The 27,153-nt window shown below is 47.6% G+C and overlaps 6 protein-coding genes across 6 annotated transcripts; 4 read left to right on the top strand and 2 right to left on the bottom strand.

Moving 5' to 3' along the window:
* Window positions 1–3,892: 3,892 nt before the first annotated feature.
* Window positions 3,893–10,581, top strand: LOC4331547 (putative aconitate hydratase, cytoplasmic). Its single transcript, XM_015775923.3, has 20 exons — window positions 3,893–4,184; window positions 4,302–4,409; window positions 4,796–4,956; window positions 5,484–5,576; window positions 5,905–6,090; window positions 6,187–6,348; window positions 6,717–6,861; window positions 6,936–7,078; window positions 7,155–7,211; window positions 7,293–7,372; window positions 7,451–7,526; window positions 7,832–8,017; window positions 8,290–8,357; window positions 8,435–8,553; window positions 8,631–8,752; window positions 8,945–9,043; window positions 9,156–9,635; window positions 9,743–9,841; window positions 9,923–10,165; window positions 10,259–10,581. The coding sequence occupies exons 1-20, from the start codon at window positions 3,920–3,922 to the stop codon at window positions 10,325–10,327; spliced, it is 2,961 nt and encodes a 986-aa protein (XP_015631409.1). The 5' UTR covers window positions 3,893–3,919; the 3' UTR covers window positions 10,328–10,581.
* A 4,851-nt stretch (window positions 10,582–15,432) lies between these two features.
* On the top strand, window positions 15,433–18,651 carry LOC4331546 (pre-mRNA-splicing factor cwf23). The gene is made up of 4 exons (XM_015775258.3): window positions 15,433–15,954; window positions 16,703–16,909; window positions 17,919–18,101; window positions 18,361–18,651. Exons 1-4 carry the CDS (start codon window positions 15,481–15,483, stop codon window positions 18,385–18,387), a joined length of 891 nt encoding a protein of 296 aa, XP_015630744.1. The 5' UTR covers window positions 15,433–15,480; the 3' UTR covers window positions 18,388–18,651.
* A 340-nt stretch (window positions 18,652–18,991) lies between these two features.
* On the top strand, window positions 18,992–21,815 carry LOC107278775 (pentatricopeptide repeat-containing protein At4g35130, chloroplastic). Its single transcript, XM_015775255.3, has one exon. It carries the CDS (start codon window positions 19,077–19,079, stop codon window positions 21,420–21,422), a length of 2,346 nt encoding a protein of 781 aa, XP_015630741.1. The 5' UTR covers window positions 18,992–19,076; the 3' UTR covers window positions 21,423–21,815.
* LOC4331543 (uncharacterized) lies at window positions 21,715–23,342 on the bottom strand. The gene has a single exon (XM_066308397.1). It carries the CDS (start codon window positions 23,202–23,204, stop codon window positions 22,788–22,790), a length of 417 nt encoding a protein of 138 aa, XP_066164494.1. The 5' UTR covers window positions 23,205–23,342; the 3' UTR covers window positions 21,715–22,787.
* On the bottom strand, window positions 21,715–23,342 carry LOC4331544 (uncharacterized). The gene has a single exon (XM_015775259.2). The coding sequence runs from the start codon at window positions 22,437–22,439 to the stop codon at window positions 21,960–21,962; it is 480 nt and encodes a 159-aa protein (XP_015630745.1). The 5' UTR covers window positions 22,440–23,342; the 3' UTR covers window positions 21,715–21,959.
* Window positions 23,343–23,867: 525 nt separating this feature from the next.
* LOC4331542 (probable inorganic phosphate transporter 1-7) lies at window positions 23,868–25,790 on the top strand. Its single transcript, NM_001402038.1, has one exon. The coding sequence runs from the start codon at window positions 23,971–23,973 to the stop codon at window positions 25,549–25,551; it is 1,581 nt and encodes a 526-aa protein (NP_001388967.1). The 5' UTR covers window positions 23,868–23,970; the 3' UTR covers window positions 25,552–25,790.
* Window positions 25,791–27,153: the final 1,363 nt, after the last annotated feature.

The following is a 27,153-nucleotide window of genomic DNA, read 5'->3' as shown; positions in this document are numbered from 1 at the left end:
CCATAGCCAGCAATCTTCACCTGCGATCAAGCTAAGCTGGGCGCCGTAGCCAGCCGGCGGGGCCGAAGCCAGCCGCTGCGGAAGAGCTAGTACAGGGGGCCCCGGGCGTCGACAGTACCCAGAGCTCGACGCAAGGCTAGGATAGAGCTAGGAATCGTAGCCCCTGCACTTTAAGCAAAGAATCGTTTGAATGGATGAAGCGAATACAAACTTTTTGTTACCAAGGGAGGCAAGCCGGCGCGCGACACATAGGTACCGCGGGACCGCGAGGAAGAGATAGGCGAGAGATAAATATAAGCAATAATAATTCTATGCAAACGATTATCTTCGCGCGAGTGTGAGGACTGAACTTTCTATAGCCAGCAATCTTCGCCTGCGATCAAGCGAAGCTGAGCATCGTAACCAGTCGACGGGGCCAAAGCCAGCCGCTACGGAAGAGCTAGCACAGGGGGCCCCGGGCGTCGACGGCGTCCAGAGCTCGACGCAGGGCTAGGATAGAGCTAGGAATCGTAGCCCCACACTTTTAGCAAAGAATTGCTTGTATAAATGAAGCAAACACAAACCTTACTTGCATGTCGCGACCTTTCAAACCTTTAGCTCGAAGAGGGCCCCCCACCATGGGTTCCGAACCATCTTGGGGAGCCTGTGACCACTTAGCAAACGAGGTCAGGTTCCCACAAGCCTGTGTCCCCACGCTACACATTCTGTCTGCTCTTTCCTTTCGGTGGCCTCCTTCCAATCTCTTTTCCTTCTACATGGACGATTACTTTCGCACGAGTGTGAGAGACGAAAACTCTAGAGCCAGCAATCCCCGTCCACAGTTGAGCCAGGCCGGGTACCGTAGCCAGCCGGCGAGACCAAAGCCAGCACAGGGGGTCCCGGGCGTCGACGGCACCCGGAGCTCAACTTAAGGCTAGGATAAGGCTAGAAGACTTAGCCCCCACACTTAGCGAAGAATCGTTCATGTAGATGGGAGAGAGGTTGGGCTCTTACCACTGAGGGAGCAAGCAAATGCGCAACACGCGGGCGTCGCAGGGCCATGAGAATGGAATGGGGGAAAATAAATATAAGATTTCAAGCTGTACTAGGTTGATGAGTTGAAAATTTGAAAATACTAAAAATATAAGAGGACGATTAGTTGAGCCGGGCTGGGCACCGTAGCCAGCCGGCGGGACCAAAGCTAGCCGCTACGGAAGAGCCAGCACAGGGGATCCTAGGCTTTGACGGCAACCGGAGCTCAACTGCAGGGGTCCTCCCAGGAGTGGACCGAGGCGGGCAGCAGGTTCATGAGCCAACCCTGCGCTTGGCCCCTGAGGGTCATGGGGAAGAAGTTCGCCATGACCCGGTCGTCACCCCCCGTCGCCTCTCTGATCGTCGTGTGGATCTGGAGGGACTCGGTGGGTTGACGCTGTTGTCGTACTTCTCGGTGAGGCTAGGCCGGAACTTTGGGGGCCATCGGACATTCCGAAGACTCGCCACAAAGACCTGGTAGCCAAGCTTACCTGGTGGGGATGTGGGGGCCTTGCCCCCGCCTGGGGTGGCGCGACACTCCTGAGGATGCTGTGCCTTCCCCCATAGCGGTGGCGCGACACTCACCACGCCGGCGCTCGAAAGAACATCAAAAATCACGAATGCGCCCCCTACCTGGCGTGCCAGATGTCGGAGAATGAACTCCTCCACCAGGGAACCGTGAGGCCCCCCTTTGTGAGTTCGGCCGGGGGCAGCAGGTGAGATTCGAGGGCTTGGTGAGCGGAGCTGCGTAATCTTGAGAGGGTTAGGCCCCTCCAAGACGATGAGACAAAAGATGTTTATACAGGTTCGGGCCGTTGAGAAGCGTAATACTCTACTCCTGTGCATGATTGATTGAATGTAGAACACAGGTGCTTGGGGTTGCGAGACCCAAGCGCCAGTTCGCTCGGAAGTCCACCCTCCACCACTAGGCCTGGACCTCCTTTTATACCTCAAGGGGTTACCACACGGGCCCAACAACCTAACCTAGCTCCGGTGGAGAATTATTATAATCTTTGCATTAAATGCATGTCTTGTCTCTTGACTTGAGAAGCCAAGCATACGTCGTCTTGATGATGGGGCCTGTCAAATCTTGCTGCCTGACACGGGGGTGCCCCTGTCAGTCACCATTTAACGGGTGAAGACTTCTGGGCTCCTATTACACCGGGAAACAGGAGCCTTGCTTTGACCAGAGTGGGAGGACCGACTCCGGCTGGGATAAGAGGATGAGAACCTCTCACCATCATTATTTGATGGGATATGTCGGGCTGCACGTCGCCTGACACACGCGATGGTGCGCCTGACATCTTGGGTCCCATGAGTCATTCGACCGGTCACAGACCGGTTGAGTGCACTGCACACCGCATTAAATGCGGCGTGGCGCGACCGCTCGGGACGTCATAAATGCAGGTAGGTGGGCACCTGGAGGCGGACACCTAACCCACCATACGTGGTGACCTAGAGAGGGGGTCGGGGGAGCCCGACCCCTAGTCACGGGAGGGGCGGCCGCCGCCCGACCTCGGGCCCGACCCTCCTTGGGAGAGGGCCACGTGGCATTAGAGGGCAGCCTCCTTCATCCAGTCTCTGGGAAGGAGTGGCCGCTGCCCTACCTCGAGCCTGACTCCCCTCGGGGGAGGGCCACGTGGCATCGGGGGGCAACCTCCTCTGACTAGTCTTTGGGGAAGGAGTGGCCGCCACCCCACCTCGGGCTTGACTCCCCTCGGGGGAGGGCCACGAGGCATCGGAGGGCAGCCTCCTCCCTCTAAACCTGATACCCCGGGCCCATATCACCGACAATATTGGTTATCTGGTACTCCCTCCTTCCCTAAATGTTTGACACCGTTGACTTTTTTAAACATGTTTGACCATTCGTTTTATTCAAAAACTTTTGTGATATGTGTAAAACTATATGTATACATAAAATTATATTTAACAATAAATCAAATGATAGAAAAAGAATTAAGAATTACTTAAATTTTTTGAATAAGACGAACGGTCAAACATTTTAAAAAAAAGTCAACGGCGTCAAATATTTTAGGATGTAGGTAGTACTAACCAGTAACCCCACATAGTACTGTGGGCAAGGGCAGGATTTATGTTTTTTATAAACACCAGTCAAAATATGTGAAAGTTTTGAGATTTTACCAAAAGAAGATTCCGAGTGACATTTTAAATAGTTATTGAGAATACAAAGTTAAAATGATAAGATTTAGTCGAAATTCGATGAAAAAGTTATTTGTTGGGGATTGGGATCTACCACTCAACCCTACCCTGGGGAAGGATACTAGCGCGTGCTTATGGCTTTTGATGCACCCACCGTCTTTTTAAGTTTGTCATTTGATCCATCATTTTTATCGGCTATTTTCATAACTTATTAGCCAATAATATATTCAGCCATCTGATGGCATCTAAAGAAAATAGTGTAATTGTACATCAAACGTATAAAAACCATTAAGACTAAGAGCAAAATAAAAGTCCGTGAAAAGGATAAACCCCAAGACTTTTTCCGTGATCGTGGCACCCTCTGTCTGTGCCCTTGTCAATATAATCTTTACTCGCAAAAAAATATCTAAAAAAAGGGTTTTTCAACGAGACTAAGTCCCTGCCATGTGGGACCAATCGCATGACGATATTCCCGCTCCCACAATCGCGTTGGCCGATTGGCCCCGTCTCCAAGAAAGAAAAGAAAAAAACATCAGAGAGAGAGAAGAAGCTTCATCTTCGCTGTCCACCGCAGCGGCGGCGGCTTTGCATAACCCGTGCAACCCGCGAGGCCGCCAACCCCCATCTCGTCTCGGCAACCCTACTCGCGCTTGCCCACCACGCGTCTCTCCCAAAATTCGCGGCCTCCTATATAACGCCGTCTCGATCTCTCTCTCTCCTCCTCCTCCGCTTCGCAGACCAGCCAGCCATGCCTCCCCTCACGAGCGCCCTCCTCTCCCGCTCCTCCTCTACCCGCATCCCCGCCGCGGCGGCGGCGGCGGCGGCGATCTCGAATCCCGCGGGCGCCGCCGCGTCGTCGTCGTCGCCGTCACCGCCGCCTCCGAGCTCTCGCCCCAGGCCGGCGTCCCCCTTCGCGTCCGGCCTCGCTGGCCGCATCTTCGGCGGCCGCCGCGCCGCCGCGCGCTCCTCGTCGTCCGCCGCGGCCGTCTTCGAGCGGCGCTTCGCCTCGGCGGGTAAGGGGGGGGGGGGGGGGGGCTAACGACCTGGTGGGTGGGGGATGGGATGGGGGCTGGCTGTATGTGATTATCTCTCTGATGGTTTATCTGCTTTTTTCTGTTTGTTTTGGGCAGCGGCGAAGAACTCGTACGATGAAATCCTGACGGGCCTCGCGAAGCCGGGAGGCGGAGCGGAGTTCGGGAAATACTACAGCCTGCCCGCGCTATCCGATCCGCGGATCGGTGAGTGTTTTGATGCCTTCCAGTATTGTTGGACGCCCCGATCCACTATTTGGTGTTGGATGTGTGTTTTTTTTTGTTTGATTGTTAGTTCGTGATGGTTGAATTGGGCATTCAACGAGGGGTTGACGCTTTCATCTCTTTCGGTCGGTCAATCGTTTGTGAAGATTTGAATTGGACGAATTGTTTGGTTTTGTTCGAGGGCTCTGACCTCCGGTTAGAGCGTAATGTGGTTGTGAAATTGGAGGTTTAGATGTGTTCAGACCAAGGAATTTTGATGCATTTGTGCTTTCCTTATATAGAATTTCCTTTGAAGGTTTTGATCTACCTCTGCTGCCGAATTATTAGAACAACGATGATTTGATCCATGTTTTGGTGGTTTTGATCAGAGCGACTCCCTTACTCGATAAGGATTCTTCTCGAGTCGGCAATCAGAAACTGTGATGAGTTCCAGGTCACCGGGAAGGACGTTGAGAAAATCCTGGACTGGGAGAACAGCGCACCAAAGCAAGTCGAAATCCCATTTAAGCCAGCCCGTGTCCTCCTCCAGGTACTAATCCTGGCACCGTCTCATGCTTTTTGATCTACTTTGTTCGATTGCTGTTGATAGAATAATTGTGAGCTGGAAAAGTTTCAGTCAATAGCCTTTGATGACAGGAATATTGGAACTGTAGTTCCCACTTTCTTACGAACCTATCCTTTCAAGGAAGTGGAGTTGCACATGGCTTATCTTTTGTTCGTTTTTCTGATCTATGATTGCTACTGTATGTAATGTTGTTTAATGATAGATATGGAAACAACAAGGCAGAAGGTGCTGGTGGCTGTACAAAATTACCTGCATCTCCATATTATATTCTTATTCTCTAGACAACAATGAAAGTCAATCATTCTATTTTAGTCTGGCATGTGGCTAGTGATAGCTGGATATATTGCTTATTATTTATATCTGATGTCACATTTTCTGATGATGTGTCGATGCAAATGTGTTCTGCTTTCTCAGTTGTTGTAACTGAGTTGTTGAAGCTACCTTGATGATGACTCAGCCAGCTAACCTTTTACCTGATTTACACATTACAGGATTTCACTGGTGTTCCAGCAGTGGTTGATCTTGCGTGCATGAGGGATGCTATGAGCAAACTTGGCAGTGACCCAAACAAAATTAATCCTCTGGTGAGTCCATAGTCAAATGCATACAATTACAAAATTACTACCCTCTCATTGTGCAACTTATCCATCACCCATCGGTATGTTACCCTTGATACGTGATTTACAATAACCAAGCTTGTTTCATTTATTGTTAGTTGATACCCTACTTTGGACCTTTCCTGCTCTATTAAGCTGTGTATTTAAGCACGGTTCTGATCATCTCCTTACATGTAGCTATCTGTATATACGGATTATATTGGGCTACATGCATATGTGGTATAAATTGGAAAATGGTGCTTGTGCTTTTGCTGACATTACTGGATGTGCCTTTCTCCATTTATTTCGTTTGCAGGTACCTGTAGATCTTGTTATTGATCATTCAGTACAAGTTGATGTGGCAAGATCAGAAAATGCTGTTCAGGCAAATATGGAGCTAGAGTTCCATCGTAACAAGGAGAGGTTTGGATTTTTGAAATGGGGTTCAACTGCTTTCCGTAACATGCTTGTTGTTCCACCTGGATCTGGAATTGTGCATCAGGTATATCAAGAAACAATCATTCTGATATTTTTCTCAAATATTTCACCTTTGTTATATAACCACAGTAAACACTAACCACATGTTTTTTTTTGTTAGGTTAACCTTGAATATCTGGCCAGAGTTGTGTTTAACAATGGTGGGATCCTTTACCCTGATAGTGTTGTTGGAACAGACTCCCACACAACTATGATAGATGGTCTTGGTGTTGCTGGATGGGGAGTTGGTGGTATAGAGGCAGAAGCTACAATGCTTGGCCAGGTGAAAAAAAATTCTATGGCTAATAAATTTTCATCTCTGATACTATGGTTGCAATGAATTACAGAGTTTGTATCAGGATGTTATTTTTCTCTTTAGCATAACAAAAGAAAAGGGTGGTTGGGTTTATTCGACTTCTACCTCTTTATCACACAACACACATTCAGCTTGCCACACGTTTTGTGTTTGGTCATGGCTCACCAAATTCTTATTCTTTGATTGTAAATTTTAACGTATGCCTGCATCAACATGTCATGCACCAAAACCCCAACAGTATGTAAATAAGCTTGAACCTTGGGGGGTGGCTGCTTCTGTCCATTTGATTGCCCACTTATGCCTATTTTCTGTTCTAAATGCGCTACTTTCTGCAGCCAATGAGCATGGTATTGCCAGGAGTTGTGGGCTTCAAGTTAACAGGGAAGCTGAGGAACGGTGTTACTGCTACAGATTTGGTTCTAACAGTAACTCAAATGCTTAGGAAACATGGCGTTGTCGGAAAATTTGTTGAATTTTACGGTATTCGCCTTGCATATCTTTAATACATGTCTCTTTCTTTTGATAGCAAGTCTAATGCTAGTTCTCAATTCCAGGGGGAGGCATGAGTGAATTATCACTGGCTGATAGGGCTACAATTGCAAACATGTCACCAGAATATGGTGCAACTATGGGTTTCTTCCCAGTTGATGGAAAGACATTGGACTACTTGAAGCTAACTGGCAGAAGTGATGACACTGTAAGTTATAGGCAGTTATCTTATTGGATTTGATCCTAAGTGTACTTGTATAGTTCTAATATATTTGTGAATTTAGGTGGCCATGATAGAGTCTTACCTGCGTGCCAATAAGATGTTCGTCGACTACAACCAGGTGATTTTCATATTATATCTGAAGAGCATATTATTTGGCAAATACTTTTTTTCTTTATTGATGCCCTTTTTCTTAATGTAGCCTGAAGCTGAAAGAGTGTACTCATCTTATCTGGAACTTAACTTGGAGGAGGTAGAGCCATGCTTGTCTGGACCAAAACGGTAATGTACTTGATTAATTCATAATCTTGGCACATGTTTAGCCACATTCAGTTATAAACTGAAGAACCCACTGCACAGGCCTCATGACCGAGTGACTTTGAAGAACATGAAATCAGATTGGCTGTCTTGCTTGGATAATGATGTAGGCTTCAAGGTAAAGATCTACTGTACAGATAACTACATAACTCTTCAACTGGTGTTGTTGTGATGTTCTGACTTTTGTTGTTTATTTGCTGATATTAAATGGCATTCCAAATCCTCATTTAAGTTGCTTAATCTTGGATCACATTTGGGATATATTCATACATTATGATAAACAAATTATTTTTTAGTGAAAGATGAACAAAATGGGGCCCCATATTTCTATGTTCTGCTATTGCACAGAATACATCTTTGGTTTATACATTGTCCTGTTATCTTTTCCATTTTCATCCTATCCTCACTACGATCATTTTGCAGGGTTTTGCTGTCCCCAAAGAATCACAGGGTAAAGTTGCTGAGTTCTCTTTCCATGGGACACCAGCAAAGCTAAAGCATGGTGATGTTGTAATTGCTGCTATAACCAGTTGCACCAACACATCAAATCCTAATGTAATGCTGGGAGCTGCTTTAGTTGCCAAAAAGGCTTGTGAATTAGGCCTTGAGGTGAAGCCCTTTACCTTGTTTCCAGCTTGACATCCTTGTTTAATTTATCTCAAGTATGCATATGTGTTTTAAATAAACAAAAAAAATCATCTCTATCAGTTCATTTATGCTCGATATATTGTATTCCTATTGAGATGGATCAATCATTGTCCCTTATCATCCTATTCCATTTTCCTGTTATTGTCAATGAAATGTAATTGCAGTGAGTTATTTTGTTCTTCCTGAGTTCTGAAAAATGCAAGTACTACTTTAATATTTATTTTTATCATCAGGTCAAGCCATGGATTAAGACAAGTCTTGCACCTGGTTCTGGAGTTGTGAAGAAGTACTTGGACAAGAGGTAGGTGATTGTTCCTTGAATTCAAAGTTTCTTGTTTTTGTCAGCCTTAGTTATTCTCACTTTGTATTTCCTTGCAGTGGTCTGCAGAAATATCTAGACCAGCTTGGCTTCCATATTGTAGGCTATGGTTGCACAACCTGCATAGGAAATTCTGGAGAACTTGATGAAACAGTATCTGCTGCAATTTCTGACAACGGTGAGTTTGACATCATTAGCTAAGAAAGTGTGTAGAGTTGAGAAGCTCGCTACTTACTTTTCTCTCTTACTTTTTAGATATTGTCGCTGCTGCCGTGTTATCTGGAAACAGAAATTTTGAAGGGCGTGTGCACGCATTAACCAGAGCAAATTATCTTGCCTCTCCTCCATTGGTTGTGGCCTATGCCCTTGCTGGCACGGTAAGATAACAGATTTTGTTTGACATATGCCTGTAATTTCAAACTAAACAGTTAAATTACTGTACTATTATAGCAATATACTCAAGAATCAAATCAAAGATGTGATTGGTAATATGTAAGCTAGCTTTTTATACATCAATGACTGCATGTCAAAAGTTCTGCCCATTTTCTAAACTGCCAGATATGCCACAGGTCAATATTGATTTTGAGAAAGAACCAATTGGCATCTCGAAAGATGGGAAGGAGGTTTACTTCAGGGACATCTGGCCTTCCACTGAAGAGATTGCTGAGGTTAGCACTGCAGTTTTGTCCGCTTCCCTTTTTTCATATAAATCTATACTTGCCTATTGAAAACATAGTGGATTCCATAAGTGCTTCATGCTGGTGCTTTTAATTTTGGTAGGTTGTTAAATCAAGTGTGCTACCTGACATGTTTAAGAGCACATACGAGGCAATAACCAAAGGAAATCCTATGTGGAATGAGCTGTCTGTATCAGCAAGCACTCTCTACCCATGGGACCCGACATCTACTTACATCCATGAGCCTCCTTATTTCAAGGATATGACAATGTCCCCTCCTGGCCCACGGCCTGTGAAGGATGCTTACTGTCTCCTGAACTTTGGTGACAGTATCACAACTGATCACATCTCACCTGCCGGAAGTATTCACCCTGACAGCCCTGCTGCTAGATATCTGAAGGAGCGTGGTGTTGAAAGGAAGGACTTCAACTCATATGGCAGTCGGCGAGGAAATGATGAGATCATGGCTAGGGGAACTTTTGCCAACATTCGCCTTGTGAACAAGTTCTTGAAGGGTGAGGTTGGCCCAAAAACCATCCATATTCCATCAGGGGAGAAGCTCTCTGTTTTCGACGCTGCTACGGTAATATACTTGCACTTAAAATCCAAATTTACATTTCATTTATGCAAATATATATTGTACTAATGCATTCTGAAATTTACTTATCCATTTTTATGTTCTTACCACAGAAATACAAGAATGAAGGACATGACACTATTATCCTGGCTGGTGCTGAGTACGGTAGTGGAAGCTCTCGGGATTGGGCTGCGAAGGGTCCAATGCTACAGGTAACTTCGATTCCATCACAATTTCTTCAGCAAAGGCCATTAATTTCTTACTAATGGGTGTACTTCGATTTGGTGATACAGGGAGTCAAGGCTGTGATTGCTAAGAGCTTTGAAAGGATTCACCGCAGCAACCTTGCTGGTATGGGTATCATTCCTCTATGCTTCAAGTCAGGGGAGGACGCCGACACCCTTGGATTGACTGGCCATGAGCGTTTCACGGTTCACCTCCCGGCCAATGTAAGTGAGATCAAGCCTGGGCAAGATGTTACTGTGACGACTGATAATGGGAAGTCCTTCACTTGCACACTTCGATTTGACACTGAGGTATGATCATTCGTCATCAATGATTTCATTAGAGTGTTGGGTGCTGATTGTGTATGTTGCCGATGTTGATGGATTTGTTAATTTTTTGTCCAGGTGGAGCTTGCATACTACGACAATGGTGGCATTTTACCGTATGTCATCAGAAAGATCGCCGAGCAGTAGGATGAACGCTCAAGAAGATTGCGATGAGGCGAATCGTAATTGTTGTAAACAGCTTGATTAGCGCAACCCCATTTTTTAGGAATACCTTTCAAATAACCTTCTGAGATATCCGCGAAGAACTCAGAAATTTTGTGAGCTACTACACTTGCAGTTGTACGCTGCCACGGGAAATGCGGCGCTAAATGACGCTATGTGAACATTAACATTTTCACTTAAACACACGTTGCTAATAATTTTCCGGCATTTGCAACTGACGAAGTGACGAGTATACATGCTACTAGATATTCTTTTGTTTCATGTAGCACTTCGTCTTGAAGCTGTAGATTTATGTTTTGCCGTATTAACGTTGCACTCCATACCATTGAAAAACGACGAACGAACAAAATGGGAGTTCTCAAAAAAAAGAAAAACGAGCAGAAGGGATTTTTATATGTTGTATCAGTATGACTGCCACAGTAATGCTGGCGTTGCGTAACGTAACGAGGAATTTCGGACACATGGAGGAGATGGTGGTGTGTAAATAACAACTATTGCACATCACGAGGGGGGATGGAAATGATTTTCTATATAAACTTCACTTGCGAGATAATAAAAAGATCAATTCTGAGTGATAATAAAAAGATCAATTCTGAGTAAAGCACGCAGAATAAGTTAGTCTCAACATTTCGTTTATGCTTATCATTACTATTTATTAGCAATAAAAATAAATTCACGAGTAGTATGTCCGTACTCCGTAGCAACTTAAAAAAATGTTGTAAAATAAAATGCGATAAAAAAACAAAAATCAACTTCGACGTTAAGTTTTAAAATTTAATTTTGGCTTATAAAAATAATAAAAACAATTTTGTTAGTACCATTGAGTAGGGGTGAAAACGTGTAACATCCTCAAATTTTAAACTAAAATTTGACCGCATCATGCTGGCTTTTGATTAAATTTGTTTGGTTCAAAAATCTATTTGATTTTTTTATTTAAAATTGGTTCAAGTATTAGAGCCCAACCAATTTACTCTAACTTATTCCCTTTATTCTAAACCCTAATGAATTTGAGCAATTTCTCTCAAATTCAAACCATAGATTATTTTCTTAGCTTATCCCAAAATTAGTGGAGATTTGCCATACTCTAAACCCTAGTGAAATCTTTCCAAACTCTTAGTTTGAATTCAAATCTTTTCTAGGGAAATATTCAAAAATTCTGATTTTTACTGTTCATTGCACTTAAGGTGCTCGACAAAATGCCCAGCCCAACTAGAGCAGCCCACCTTCAACCCAATCTTGTGCAAAGTCTAGGTTTGGTCCTAGGGGACCACAACCCACTCAAAAACCGTGGTTTAGTTGGCCTTCTCCTCCCCTTCGCACGCGCTCTCTGGCAGCCGACCTTGCCGCGCGCTGAGTCGCCACGCGTCGGTCTCAGGATCGATCGCGCGTGCCCGACCGCCTTGGCGCGCCGTCGCCCGTCCGACGCCCTCAGCCCACCGCTGCCGTACCAATCTCGACGACGACAAAGCCGGGACGACGACCGCCGCACGAAATCACCGCTCGACGCCGTGCGCACCCGTCCAAGCCGCCACCGAGTGCGATTTCGCTTCTACCCGGGGTGAATCGCGCCAATTCTTGCCGCACGGTTGGATTGGAGATAGACGGTGGTATCCCCTCTCACAATTCAAACCATTCACCCCCGAGCCGGCCGTTTTCACCCTCGCCGCCGCCGCGCGTTGCGCTCGGATTGGCGCCAACACGTCACCAGCCGATTCCAACCGCGGTCAAGTCAATCCTTCACCGGTAAGTATTCGAACGTGGCCTCCCGCCACTCAAATCGATCTTGCCCGCCCTCTCTCAGCCTCTGCCACCTTTGCCTCATCCAAATCCCGAGCTCATCCATGGCGATGACGGTGCCCGAGCTCATCCGCTCTTCCTAGCCCTATAAATAGGACCCCAATCCATTTCCTGTCCATCATCGATCATCAACAACCATAGCCCCACAACCCCGAAGCTCTGCTTTACCAATCCATCTCATCAACCACCCTCGCCCGTCGGTCGAACACCTTGTGCGCGATCGACTCCACCCCTCTCCATCCATCTTCCGCCCTAAATAACCCTTAGAACACCTATATCATACCATGTTCTAGTATACTAAGCCCTAACCAAAGCCCTGCGTCGAGTTTTACCTCGCTACACCAAGCCGAGCATCGCCGCCCCCGCGCTGCTCTGTTCTTCGCCGCCGCGAAGTTTTTCCGGCCACAATCCGTCCTTTCAACCGATCTCGGTGAGTTCTTCCGTTTCAACCATTTACATACTACCTAGATTCCATTTTAGCAATCCCTTTGCACTATCATGTCACCCTCTGAGCTGCCGATGTGAGCACGGCCGCCGCCTATGGAGGCACTCGTCGGCAACTATGTTCCGCACCTTGCCAAAGGTTGGCAAGCTGCCGGAATCCCTCTAGATACCCCGTAGATGCTCTAGAACCCCTCCCCTAACCATGTCTAACTCTCATCACTCCGGTCGCCATCACAACCTAACTGTGCCACCGCCGCCCTAGCCGCTAGGCCGTCCACGCATCAAATTAATTCCTTCGCCGCCGCTCGCCGTCGCCGGAGATCCCTAGCTCCCTCCCCTCCTCGGCCGCAACCACTTTCTCCCTCTAGCGCCGCCGCAATCGCCAACCCTAGCGCCGCCGACTTGAAATGGGGAACGGCTGGAGGTAGAAGAAGAGAAGAGAGAGAGACTGACAGATGGGACCCACACACAGTACCATTTCACTTTTATTCGATTTTCAAACTTTAGAAGCCCATATCTTTTAAAATATAGATCCAATTTCAGTGAAACTTGGACCAATATTCTTCTAAAATCTTCCTCTATCTATTGGGCCCCTTTTTGCTATTTTTGCATTTTATTTAAACTCCTTTTTGAATTTGAATTTTATATGTCTAACCCTAGGTCTTGAGGATTCCTCTGACACTCTAGATAATATCAATCAATCTCAGGACATTGAGCAAGGCAAGTTACCATATACCTGTTGATCATTTAAGCCTATATTTTACAAATTATTTATTTATTTATAGCCTTCTATTCAATATTCTATTTTCTATGCATAAATTAATCATAGAAACCCAGATAATTTTGTATTGCTTATTTTGCTTACAATCTGTTAAAATACCCTATACTTAGATTGGGACAATATGTAAGATTTAGATGATTTCCGGGTGGCTAGTATTGTCTCAATCGAAATAAGTTTTACCAGGTACTTATGTCGAACAAACGGGTATGACCGCAGTTTCTAGAATGGGGACAGACCTAGTTATTATGTTAATTAGCAATATGGCACCTCTGTATAGTGGTTCTTATTTTTAAGTCCTCGTGCAGGAGGCAACTATAGCCGCGAAGGGCAACTTTAACCATTACCATGTACAGGTAAATGGTTTGTGATACTCGAGTATAAACTATATGGTATATTTCTAAACCCTGATCGAGATGACGTGGTGTCATACGATCAGTTCCCCTTAAATACCTCGGGAACGCCAGAACTCCTCTTGCTGCTGTTAACATTACGTTCAGAGCATATGAGGATATAAGTTCATGGAACAGGTGCCATAATTGTTATTGACTTAATACTGGGCCATGACTAAAGCCGATGATTATCAGCAAGTCGTGGACTGCGGGTAAAGCGTACATCTGCTGCAGTAGAATATCTTTGAAACTATTCGAATAGCTGTACTCATGGAGTTGAGTACCGGGACTCATATGGTACCCTGGTTAGAAATCTAAAGTTTATATGTTTTATAAATTCTGCTATAACTTTTCCAGATTGTCCAATACCGCTTTTTGCAAAGAACCCTATTATATATCAATGCATAACATATTTCCATGATAATTTGCTGAGTATTGTGAATACTCATCCTTGCTCTTATAACCCCTTTTTCATATCTGGGTCAAGAGGAGGACCCTTATAACTATTACTACGAAGACCCCGATAATTTAGAAAATCCCTAAAGGTTATACCTCACTAGTCAGAATGTATAGAAACTTCCGCTGTATATTAATCAGCTTAGGTGAGTACCTATTATTGTAAAACCCTTAGTATTGTAAGACTTTAACGTATGCAATGAAAAACCTGTTATATTGTATGTATCAATTTTTACTGATCCAGGGATTGATACATTAACCTCAGTCGGATCCAAGTTGTTAGTTTTGGGCTCCGACAAAACGGTACGGAAACTTTTTGGATTTCGGACCTATTTTTGAAAACGGAATCTACCGGCCAGAATTTTTCGGAAATGGAAACGAATTCGTAAGTATTTTATCGGAAACGAAATCGAATATGATAAGGGCAGATTTCGTCGGAACTCGGAATCCGTTGGAAACTTTTCGGAAGTTTTCTCGGAATTTCTGGAAATTTTGTGATTGAAATACCTTAGATTCTTTTTTTAAGCACTGAATAGTGAATACGTACCATGGTGTTTGGCTATTAATTTTTTTTAGAATATTTGTTATGCAAATATGAAATTACATAAGAATATATTTTTTTCTTGCATTGGGATTTATCAACAGCATTACTCTCTTAAATATAGATAATTTATTTTATAGATTGTGTTTTGTAATATACCGTTGAGACTTTACAATTAGAATTATACGATTGTGTTTTATGGTGAATTGCTGACCACTAAGACTTGAGAATTAGATTTATCAGTTTGAGGAGTTTTTTATTCCGATAAATTTTCGTTATCATATCCGCGCCGGTTCGTTTTCGTTCCGTTTTCGGTTTCGATAACATTCGGTTTCGTTTTCGTATCCGGGGTTTTCAATTCCGAATTCGATTCCCAAAATATATGAAAACAGAAACGATAAATGTGATTTTACCGTTTTCATCCCTACCGTTGAGTGCATTCCAACAATTTTACCGAAGCAATTTTGAGCTACATCGTCTGGTAGGCCGGAAATTGGTAGGGTTCGAGACCCAGAGAGAAATACGCCACGACGAGGGTGGGATTCCATTCGGCTTGGCCAGGGAAGTGGAACGCACCAGGGAGTCGGACTAGCGAGCGGCGCGTTTGTCTCGGTGGAGGTGCGGTGGAATTGAACCCCTCTTTCACCAACTATTCGTAGCCGCGGAATCAAACCGACTTGGGGTTGGGGCTCGCAAATTCGCGGAATCCATGGCGGCGATGGGGCAGGAGGACGACGACGTCGACCACTACGAGGTGCTCTGCCTCCCCTCCGGCGAGGAGGGCGCGGGGCTCTCCCTCGAGCAGATCGAGAAGGCGTACCGGACGCAGTCGCGGCTGCGCCACCCGGACAAGCGCCCCGACGACCCCAACGCCACCGCCGACTTCCAGCGCCTCGCGAGCTCCTACAACTTCCTCCGGGACGAGTCCCTCCGCCGCCAGTTCGACGCGCGCCTTCGCGGCCGGCGCGAGGCGGCCGCCCGCGCCGCCGCCTCCGGCGTCAAGCGGCGGAAGGCCGTGTCCGACCTAGAGGAGCGCGAGCGCGCCGCCTCCACGGGCCAGGCCGTCGATGCCGCCGAGGCCGCTAGGCGCGAGGACAAGCGGAAGGCCGCCGACGTCAAGCGCGAGCTCGAGGAGTTCTTCGCTGCCAAGCAATCGGCCTCTTCAAGCACTCCTCCCGCTTCGGTAAGGATCCGAACCTCTTTCTCTATCTAATGTCGAAACTATTACATGGAATCGTTTTGATTGGATTTAATTGTTTCCTCGGGTAGGATTTATATCACCATCGGTTAGGGTTAGAAATTTGGGGAATTGTTGCGTTCTGGAATTCTGGATGTTGTTGTCTCGTGAATTGCCACCATGTGATGTTGGGGAATTGCTGCGTTCTAGTAATCTGCACGGTGGTAGATACTGCAAATTAAGCACACGATATTCTAGCATACTGCTCTTTTTTTTTCTTTGGAGGAATGAGCACTTGAGCAGGTAGTGATTCCAAGTATATTGTACAAACAGTACTTCTAGATTATTGCATAGGAAGGACTGTGAATACTATATGTAAGTCGCATCCTACAAAGGATGTTTCTTCTAGGTTACTGTCAGGGTAACACCAAAGAGAAACATTGATTGTAAGTATATCAAAGGGGACTCATGAAGGTGGAACATCACTGATAGACTGTTTGTAGAATTGAGTTTTGGGTTCACATATTGCTAACAAATATGACCAGCAAAATTATTTCATTAGCTAAGATTATTGAGCATGAAGTGAATTTCTCTTATCTGGTTCAAACACCATAGCTTCCTCCCATGCCTCCTCTTTTATGATCAAAATACACTTGGAGTAACTTTCTAGGCCTATGCTGGCTGGTCTTATAAACTCATGCGTTGGTAGCAGTTAACAGAACTAGCTTTTACAATTCAATTTTTTTTTGTCTAGGCACCTGGAGCCCCACAAGATGCACCAAAAACAGACAAGGGTAAGATTTTGAAGGTTTCATGGGAAGGAGGTGCAGATTATTATAATGCTGCAAAGCTGGAGGAGATCTTTAAGCAATTTGGTGGAGTTGAAGATGTTGTTATCAAAACAAGGAAATCAAGGAGTAGGGGATCAGCAATTGTTGTCATGGCTTCCAAGGAGGCTGCAGTAAGTCCAGTTTCTCTACTCCTTTTTCAGGCTTTGTTTGCCATTGTAATGGGGGTATGATAGTCTTGCTTTATTTTATTTTATTGAGAAAGAGAGGTGACCTCTCCCATTTCATTGAGGAAACGTCACTGAAGTCTTTACAGCGACCCACACCGACATCATCTTACAGATTTTTGCTTAGCAACTCCATGCGACGCCATCCCCCCTTGCTGCTACTAAGCAACCAGAACAGCCTAACAACATAGACTAAAAGAACAAAGGTTCCAAAAGACATTACAATTTACAAGCCATCTAAAAATAGATGAACCAACTATTGATGGTCAGGGAAAGAGCTTCAACCCTCTTCACTTGGTCTCCATCCGTGTGAGTTGTAAACTTGCAAATTGATGTATTATTGTGTAACAGCACATGCGAGGTTAAATTTAGTAGGCCGCTGTTCAAAATAGATTTATCTGATTTACAATATTGAATAAGAGAATTTGTATTGCTTTTTTTTTCATAATATCTTTAAAAATAAGTACAGAATAGTAACTGTGGATGCCTTAGTCATGAAAATTTTCCCGGTTGACCTTGAGGAAATAGTTTTGGTGTGCATCTGTCAACCACAGTAGTTATCCTTTTTTACTTTGGTCTCGACAATATCTCGTCTGACAGAAAACCAAAGACACTAGGATTTTCACTCTGTATGGCAGAACTCTCAGCCGTGTACTACGTCTTCTAGAAGTTGAGGCAACTAATGGGTCTTAACAATCACATAGAAGTGAATCATGGTTTTGATTTGCAGCAAGATAAGTGTTCATACTCATAAGCAATTTTTACGAGGTGCAAGCCTGCGTTTTAACATGTGACTTGTGGGTTGCTTTCTTTCTTATGGTTTAACATTAATGCCATTTGGTTTGTTTTTATATCATGCTCGGGATCTTTACCAACCTGTATCTCCTTTTTTCACTACCTGTTCTATGTTACTTTTGACAATGCCTCTAACAAATACTAATTGCTCTTTTGACAGCTATCAGCATTACAAAACCATTCTGTGTACAATGTTTTCTCTGTCCCATTGATTGTTGCTCCTGTTCAAGAATCGGGTGGTGTTCCAACAAGGTCAACTCATACACCTGAAACGAGGCCAAGCAACCTTGGTGGAACTGGATTCAATGATTTGGAAGCATCAGTATTCCGTAAACTTCAAGAGGTAATTTTGTACGAGTTTAGCACTGTTACTTTTGTCAAGAAGGATCTACATTGGTGTAGATTTACATTTCTCATGGTGTAACTAGGTAGGTACTACATATGCATGTTATTTTGCACAGTTGGTTAATGAATAACGAGGAATCCGTTTCTAAAATTTTTTTGAGCTTCTTTTACATTGTAGTTCTGCAATTTGTGTTAGATGGCATTTGCCTCATAGAATGTGTTATGTTGGAACTAACAAATGCCTTGTCATTTTGCAGGCTCAGAAAAGGAAGCAAAGCGGCTAGTTAGGCGTTTAGTTGAAGCGTCAGCAGGACGTTTCCTGCTTAAGAACAACTGAGAATAGCTGGGAGACTTACGTCAGAAATTTGAACAATTTTGTAGTTGGGGGCGATCTTGTTGATAATCTTTCTCATGCGGATGGTGATGCCAGTTTTCAGGCATTCACTACCATGTATGTTGTTCCAATAGACTATAACGTCAGATTTTTAACTGTATACTTCAATATTTGGTTTGGGATAAAAGTGATATACAAACATGTAGGTTTATCTTGTGCGATTCTCCACGTTCCTGTCGAAATTCAACTGATTGACATAATATTCATACGAAATTCCTCCTTTCTAAGGTCGTGTTTAGATTCTAACTTTTTTCTTTAAACTCCTAACTTTTTCGTCACATCGAACTTTCATACACACATAAACTTTCAACTTTTCCGTTACATCGTTTCAATTTCTTCGAACTTCTAATTTTGGTGTGGAACTAAATACAGCCTAAACTGAGCTGCCACATTTTGAATCCTAGGATAATCGAGGTTGGTTCATTTGAAATTTTGAACTGACCTGAAACGATGGCAAATTGCCACGACACGTTACTTCTCTCCTTTCCTCTCCCTGGTCGGATAAACCTCTGAAACAGCTACAGAGAAATATCCCGCTACAACCCCGCCCCTCCGCCTCGCCCCACCCCCACCCCGGCCATGGCCACGCCGCTCGTCCTCGCGGCCCGGCCGGCTCGCGCCACCACCACCACCGCCTGCGCCTCCCAGAACCTCATCCCCGCCACCTCCAAGGAGCCCCCACCCAGGCTGCCGCCGAAGCGCGGCAGCTCCAAGTCCCTCGTCGTCTCCCTCGCCGCCGAGGGCCGCATGGACGAGGCCGTCGAGGCCCTCGCCGCCGTCAGGGGCCCCGACGCGTTCCTCCACAACGTCATGATCCGCGGCTTCGCCGACGCGGGCCTCCCCGCCGGCGCTCTCGCGGCCTACCGCGGCATGCTCGAGGACGGCGCGCGCCCCGACCGCTTCACCTTCCCCGTCGTCGTCAAGTGCTGCGCGCGCCTCGGGGGTCTCGACGAGGGCCGCGCGGCGCACGGCATGGTGATCAAGCTTGGCCTGGAGCACGACGTCTACACCTGCAACTCGCTCGTCGCGTTCTACGCCAAGCTTGGCCTCGTCGAGGACGCCGAAAGGGTGTTCGACGGAATGCCGGTTAGGGACATCGTCACGTGGAACACAATGGTGGACGGGTATGTGTCGAATGGGCTGGGGTCACTAGCACTGGCTTGCTTCCAGGAGATGCATGATGCGCTAGAAGTGCAACATGACAGCGTTGGGATCATAGCCGCTCTCGCGGCTTGCTGCTTGGAAGTTTCATCGATGCAAGGGAAAGAGATCCATGGCTATGTGATCAGGCACGGGCTGGAGCAGGATATCAAGGTGGGTACTTCGCTTCTGGACATGTACTGCAAATGTGGCGAAGTTGCTTATGCTAGGAGCGTGTTTGCAACGATGCCGCTGAGGACCGTAGTGACATGGAACTGCATGATTGGTGGGTATGCGCTGAATGAACGGCCTGATGAGGCATTTGATTGCTTCATGCAAATGAGGGCAGAGGGCCTCCAGGTTGAGGTGGTCACCGCTATCAATTTGCTGGCTGCCTGTGCTCAAACTGAAAGTTCACTGTATGGAAGGAGTGTTCATGGTTATGTAGTTCGGAGACAGTTTCTTCCACATGTGGTGCTTGAGACTGCTCTTCTTGAGATGTATGGTAAAGTTGGCAAAGTGGAATCATCTGAAAAGATATTTGGTAAGATAGCAAACAAAACTCTGGTCTCATGGAACAATATGATTGCTGCCTACATGTACAAGGAGATGTATACAGAAGCCATTACACTATTCCTAGAGTTACTGAATCAACCTCTTTATCCTGATTATTTCACCATGTCAACAGTAGTACCAGCATTCGTCTTGCTGGGATCGCTGAGGCACTGCAGGCAAATTCACAGTTACATCATCGGGTTAGGTTATGCAGAAAACACTCTCATTATGAACGCAGTTCTGCATATGTACGCAAGGAGTGGTGATGTGGTGGCCTCGAGGGAGATATTTGACAAAATGGTGTCAAAGGATGTCATCTCTTGGAACACAATGATCATGGGCTATGCAATTCATGGCCAGGGAAAGACTGCACTGGAAATGTTTGATGAGATGAAATATAATGGTCTACAACCAAATGAGAGTACCTTTGTCTCCGTGTTGACTGCTTGTAGTGTATCAGGTTTGGTGGATGAAGGATGGATGCACTTCAATCTAATGCTACAAGAGTATGGCATGATCCCACAGATTGAGCACTATGGATGCATGACCGATCTTCTGGGTCGAGAAGGTGATCTTAGAGAGGTGCTACAGTTTATTGAAAGCATGCCGATAGATCCAACATCCAGGGTTTGGGGTTCCCTACTTACAGCAAGCAGGAACCAGAATGACATAGATATAGCTGAGTACGCAGCAGAGAGGATTTTCCAACTGGAACATGACAACACAGGCTGCTACATTGTTCTATCTTCGATGTATGCTGATGCTGGGAGATGGGAGGATGTTGAGAGGGTGAGATTGCTGATGAAAGAGAAGGGGTTGCGAAGAACAGAACCAATAAGCCTTGTTGAGCTTCATAGCACGGCGTGTAGCTTTGCCAATGGGGATATGTCTCACTCGCAGAGCAGGACGATTCATGAAGTGTCCAATATTCTGTCTAGAAAGATTGAAGAAACAGATGACACAAGGAATCAGTCTTATCCCGTCCCTGTTGCAACAAGGACAACCACAATGCCTAATAAGCATAGTGTTAGGCTGGCTGTTGTCTTCGGTCTGATATCATCTGAGATTGGATCCCCTATTCTTGTCAAGAAGAATGTGCGTATATGCAACCACTGTCATCATGCATTGAAGTTGATATCAAGATATTCAGGACGGAGGATTGTTGTCGGTGACTCAAAGATCTATCATGAATTCTCTGATGGCTCTTGTTGCTGTGGTGACTACTGGTGAATGGATATCACTGTTTCAGTATTTGACAATGTTCTTCACACCTTCGGCAACACCAATGGAACGCCTGAATGAATAGGTGTTGTGGCAAAATATCATCATAAAGTCACAGCTTAGATGAACCATCGAGTATGAGTCCAAATGCTACAGCTGTATCAATTTTCGGGGGGCACATAGACGAGAAATCAATTCCCAGGTACTGGTACAGTGTTACTCCGGTAGCAGCGGCTCAAAGTGAAAGGGTGAATATGCACACTGGACAGGAACCTCCTCTTAATACTGTAACACATTGATATGATGTACAAAGTCCATTCTTTTCGAGTGAAGATTCTGAATCACATAGCTCCATGTACCACACATCATTCAATAATGAAATTTAACAGAAAACTACTTTCATTTGCAATTCTTAACAAAACAGAATTTAGAGATTTAGAAGAACATTTGCTTGACACAAGGCCAAGTTTTACTCGTTTTCATACAAACTTCAGAACAAAATTAAGCATATGAAACGCATCGAAACGGCATGTAGCCGCACTTCAGCTATGCTCCGCCGCGGCGCTTGGCCTCCTCTGCCTCGACCATGCGGCGGGACGCCTCGGCGAGCCGGTCGAGCGCCTGCTGCACGGCGTCGCGGCCGCCGATGAGGAGCCGCGCCACCACCTCCGGGTCGCGCTCGCCGCGGGCCTCCTCGAACTCCCGCCGCGCGTTGGCGCGCAGCACCTCGCGCCACGGGACGCCGCGGTCGTCGGGCCACTCGAACAGCCGCGTGACCCGGAGGATGTCCCGGTACAGCCCCAGCGCCTCCCGCCGCGAGCTCGTCAGCCGGCGGCGCGCCTCGGCGTCCGCCGCGTCTCCGTCGAGCGCCCCGGAAGAGGAGGAGGGGGACTTCTTGGCGAGGTGGCGGTCGAGCAGCTCGTCGATGGTGTCGGGCCCCTCGTGGATGGATCGGACCGGCGGCCGCCGCCTCAACACGGCCACGCCGCGGAGGAGGGAGGAGGAGGCGCGTGCTGCGACGGCCATGGCTGGGTTATTCTTCCCCTCGTCCCGTCTATTTACCGTTGCGTTGCTCCTGAGTTGGGTATTTGGGTGAGATCCCCAATTCTTGACCTGGTTGGGTCGGTATCCAGCCGATGGGCACCGTGCCACCGTGCTACTAGTATGTGGCAAACCGGAGACTGGATTTACCAAGAAATTGCGTTGATTTACAAAGAAACCACACCATAATTCTCATCGGTTTCATCATCCCATAGTACTACTACAATTTATTTATTTGCAACAACGGCGAACCAAGATCACAATGGAATACGTTTTACATGTCCTACTTGTAACACCGAACGCTACTACGATGTTGATGTACAAGGTTTCATCTCATCTGTACGGTGCGGTAGCCGGAGGATTGACCACGGTGACGGCCTTGGTCTTGATCCGGTACCTCGGCCGGCGAGGGATGACCTGGCTGGGGCCCATCCCGAACTGGCCGGTGCCGTCCATGGCCGGCGGCCCGTCGTCGTAGACGTAGCCGAGGAGGCGGCCGCAGGCGTCGCAGCTGATGCGGGTGCGCTTCCGCTGGATCCCCCAGTAGTTGAGCGTCTCGAAGAAGGGGCGGATCTTGTCCTCCGGCGCGAACCGCAGCCGCGACTCGTCCACCCACGAGAAGGAGAGCGTCCCCTTGTTGCCGGCCTCGAAGTAGACCCCCTCCGGGTATAGCTGCGCCGCCGTCAGGTTCAGGTCCGCCCCGCACTCCGCGCACCGGTACGTCGCCGCCGCCGCCGATGAGGACGCCATCCCGCCGCGCCACCCGAGCACGGAGATCTTCTGCGTGGTCGCAACGATGGATCTGCGTAGTTCAGTGTAATTTTGTCCAATTTAGGGACGATGATTTCTAGGGAGGACACGGCACCGGAAGCGAAGCCGCGTTGGACTGGAATTTCTTGCTACGACCATGAGAAGGTTCTTCTATGGTGAGAAGTCAAAGCCAAGACGCCATGTTTTTTCGAGTTTCGCAATGGTTTCACGACGGAATACGGTGCGGCCCATTCAGGTCCAGTTTGTTTTGGATCGCCCGGCCCATTAGCCGTTGCTTCCTCTCTCTCCGTTCCGTGTTCTACGAGATTTGTCTCAACAATCAATCCGAATTTTGGAAGCAGAGTTGTTACGAATTGTATCGGCAAACACATATCATGTGTATCATGTGATCATCAGAGTATATACATAACAAGTAACAAAATCTGCAGGTTTGCACGTCTCGTGTGTAGTACGGCGATAAGCTAATGGGATATGGATCCAAAACACGCAGAGCCATGCGATTGCGATGCGAGCCCGTCAAAACTTGTTGCTGGAAAGGAGGGAGAAGGCGTTGCATTCTCCCGAGAAAAATGAAGGATATGAACTCGGAATATTCTCGCGTCACCCGCGTATACATAGCAACCAACCACCTGTTCCATCTCTCTGTAGCTCACTCCCTCGCCGCCATTTACGAGGCAGGAAGGTGTTTGTGTGAGAGAGAGAGAGAGAGAGAGCCTTTGACCGCCGGAGCAGCAGCGTCACCGCCATGGCGGGCGATCAGATGCACGTGCTCTCCGCGCTGGACAGCGCCAAGACGCAGTGGTACCACTTCACCGCCATCGTCATCGCCGGCATGGGCTTCTTCACCGACGCCTACGACCTCTTCTGCATCTCCCTCGTCACCAAGCTCATCGGCCGCGTCTACTACACCGCCGACGGCGCGTCCAAGCCGGGCAGCCTGCCGCCCAACGTCTCGGCGGCCGTGAACGGCGTCGCCTTCGTCGGCACGCTCACGGGGCAGCTCTTCTTCGGGTGGCTCGGCGACAGGGTCGGCCGGAAGAGCGTCTACGGCATGACGCTGCTCTTGATGATCATCTGCTCCGTCGCGTCGGGGCTGTCGTTCGGGGACACGCCGACGAGCGTCATGGCCACGCTCTGCTTCTTCCGCTTCTGGCTCGGCTTCGGCATCGGCGGCGACTACCCGCTCAGCGCCACCATCATGTCGGAGTACGCGAACAAGCGGACGCGCGGGGCGTTCATCGCCGCCGTGTTCGCGATGCAGGGGTTCGGGATCCTCGCCGGCGGCGCGGTGGCGATCGGGATCACCGCGATCTTCAGGAGCCGGTTCCCCGCGCCGCCGTTCGCCGCCGACCCGGCGGCGTCCACCCCGCCCCAGGCCGACTACGTGTGGCGGCTCATCCTCATGTTCGGCGCGCTTCCCGCGGCGCTCACCTTCTACTGGCGGATGAGGATGCCGGAGACGGCGCGGTACACCGCCATCGTCGCCAAGAACGCGGAGCGCGCCGCGGCCGACATGTCCAAGGTGCTCCAGGTGAAGATCACGGCGGAGCAGGCGGAGATGGCCTCGCCGGTGGACAAGCCCTTCACCAGCAAGCCCTTCGGCCTCTTCTCCGGCGAGTTCGCGCGGCGCCACGGGTTCCACCTCCTGGGCACGACGTCGACGTGGCTCCTCCTGGACATCGCCTACTACTCCCAGAACCTGTTCCAGAAGGACATCTTCAGCGCCATCGGGTGGATCCCGGAGGCGAAGACGATGAGCGCGCTGGACGAGCTGTACCACATCGCGCGCGCGCAGACGCTGATCGCGCTGTGCGGGACGGTGCCGGGCTACTGGTTCACGGTGGCGCTGATCGACGTGGTCGGGCGGTTCAAGATCCAGGCGGCGGGGTTCTTCGTGATGACGGCGTTCATGCTGGCGCTGGCGGTGCCGTACGACCACTGGACGGCGGCGGGGAACCAGATCGGGTTCGTGGTGCTGTACGCGCTCACCTTCTTCTTCGCCAACTTCGGGCCGAACGCGACGACGTTCATCGTGCCGGCGGAGATATACCCGGCGAGGCTGCGCGCGACGTGCCACGGGATATCGGCGGCGTCGGGGAAGGTGGGCGCGATCGTCGGGTCTTTCGGGTTCCTGTACCTGGCGCAGAGCCCCGTCCCGGCCAAGGCGGCGGCGCACGGCTACCCGCCGGGCATCGGCGTCCGCAACTCGCTCTTCGCGCTCGCCGGCTGCAGCTTGCTCGGCTTCCTCCTCACCTTCCTTGTGCCGGAGCCCAAGGGCAAGTCGCTCGAGGAGATGTCACGGGAGAACGAGGTCGGCCAGCCGTGATCCACCCGTTAATTCCACCGCCGTCCGTCTGCATGCAAGATCCATGCATATGCGTGGTTAGTCCACTAGAGATTTTTGTTCTCTTTTTTCTAGAATCCATTGGAATGCATATGTTCTTTTTTTTTCTAGAATCCATTAGAGGCTGGATGATGAAATAATGGCCGCCAATTAATTGTTGACGACAATGTAGTTTAGCATTAGGTGAGTTTTTCATATAATGAAACTATCATTAGAGTTCATGCTGATTCTGTTTCGGCACGAGGGATCCTCGCGTCGTTCCTTTTTTTCTGTTGATTGTGATGATCAAGAGCGATCTCTCCTCCAAAAAACAAAACAGAATGCATCTCTCTATAATCAAAAGGAAAAGATATTTGGTAGTAACAAGTACTTCGTAACAACACTCACTTGACAGGCCTGGAGAAAGCCCCACACTGCCCCAGGCCCAACACGGGGCTTCTATTCGGGCCGGCCTCGCCCAACTCCACACCAGGCCCAACTGCCGCGTTTCCTTGACACTGACACTGCATGGCACAGTGACACCTGCTACCATGTCTCAGAAGGGAGCAGAGCCGTTTTTTTGGAAGGGGAGAGCAGTTCAGTTTAACCTGTTCTTGGCTTTTGGCGATGATCATGATCACCAACAGGAAGAGAATTCTTTTTCCCTCCAGCGACATGTTACACGCAGTTCTGGTTCCTTGGCTCCCATCTGGAGCTTCATTTCCAACCACTTTAACAATTTTGTTAATTTTGCGGTCATGCAACATTTTACTGAATATGGATTGAGATTTAGTAGTAGGCTTTTGATATTATATTTGTTTCATGTAAACAACGTTGGTGTTTCTATGTTACTTTATGTGTGATACTGTGATGTCTCGGCTTGAGTGCTCCCATCTGGAGTTAAACTTTGTCAAAAGCTCTTGAGCTAAAGATTAGAATTATTTTCATTGTCTAAAAATCCACATAACACAGTACATAGTTGCCAGCCGTGAACGGGAGTGCCGCCAGATCACTCCACCTTGGCACAAATTCTCCAGTTTTCCTGTACCACACGGGACACAACGCTCGATCTGGTGGGTTAACAGCGAGGTCAGATCAATTGAGCTGGAGCTAGGAGTAGAAAGCTAGAAGAAACACGTCACGCAATGCCAATGCGCCATCGCTAACTCCGCTGCTCAATTTGTTCAAGCACCAGTACTGCATCCAGCAAAAAGGATCCCCAATATATTGTGTGGCCCATGTAGGGCAAGAGTGCCATATGGTCATAGTATATATGGATGGAGTTGCTGTAACTAACATCGCACAGCGTCACATATTAATATTCAGATAGTGATGTAGTAGACTGTTATGAGAATAAGAAGCAATTCCTAGGGAGGTCCTACAAAATATTTATGAAACGCTGCTTTCGTATAAGACTTGGATAGTTGGACGTTACACTAACAGTGTCACTGCGACTGAACATTGATGTGTTTTTTTTTTCTGCGTGATACTGTATCTCAATAGACCACGGTTGCCACCACTTGGACCTTCTTTTTTTGTTGCGCTGGCACTGATTTGATAGGTGCTAATAATGCAGTAATGATAGTAAAGAGTTTGTGATGGAGA

The sequence above is a fragment of the Oryza sativa genome, chromosome 3 (assembly GCF_034140825.1).
Source record: "Oryza sativa Japonica Group chromosome 3, ASM3414082v1".
NCBI lineage: Eukaryota > Viridiplantae > Streptophyta > Magnoliopsida > Poales > Poaceae > Oryza > Oryza sativa.
The sequence above is the reverse complement of the archived record's forward strand: the minus strand, read 5'-3'. Positions and strand labels throughout refer to the sequence as shown.

Excerpts from the sequence above, each read along its gene's own strand:
- LOC4331547 (XM_015775923.3), top strand. The coding sequence starts at position 3,920 with ATGCCTCCCCTCACGAGCGCCCTCCTCTCCCGCTCCTCCTCTACCCGC. Across the intron at positions 4,957-5,483 it reads CAGCCCGTGTCCTCCTCCAG|GATTTCACTGGTGTTCCAGC; the intron begins GTACTAATCCTG and ends TACACATTACAG. Across the intron at positions 9,636-9,742 it reads CTGTTTTCGACGCTGCTACG|AAATACAAGAATGAAGGACA; the intron begins GTAATATACTTG and ends TTCTTACCACAG.
- LOC4331546 (XM_015775258.3), top strand. The coding sequence starts at position 15,481 with ATGGCGGCGATGGGGCAGGAGGACGACGACGTCGACCACTACGAGGTG. Across the intron at positions 15,955-16,702 it reads CAAGCACTCCTCCCGCTTCG|GCACCTGGAGCCCCACAAGA; the intron begins GTAAGGATCCGA and ends TTTTTTGTCTAG. Across the intron at positions 16,910-17,918 it reads TGGCTTCCAAGGAGGCTGCA|CTATCAGCATTACAAAACCA; the intron begins GTAAGTCCAGTT and ends CTCTTTTGACAG.
- LOC107278775 (XM_015775255.3), top strand. The coding sequence starts at position 19,077 with ATGGCCACGCCGCTCGTCCTCGCGGCCCGGCCGGCTCGCGCCACCACC.
- LOC4331544 (XM_015775259.2), bottom strand. The coding sequence starts at position 22,439 with ATGGCCGTCGCAGCACGCGCCTCCTCCTCCCTCCTCCGCGGCGTGGCC.
- LOC4331543 (XM_066308397.1), bottom strand. The coding sequence starts at position 23,204 with ATGGCGTCCTCATCGGCGGCGGCGGCGACGTACCGGTGCGCGGAGTGC.
- LOC4331542 (NM_001402038.1), top strand. The coding sequence starts at position 23,971 with ATGGCGGGCGATCAGATGCACGTGCTCTCCGCGCTGGACAGCGCCAAG.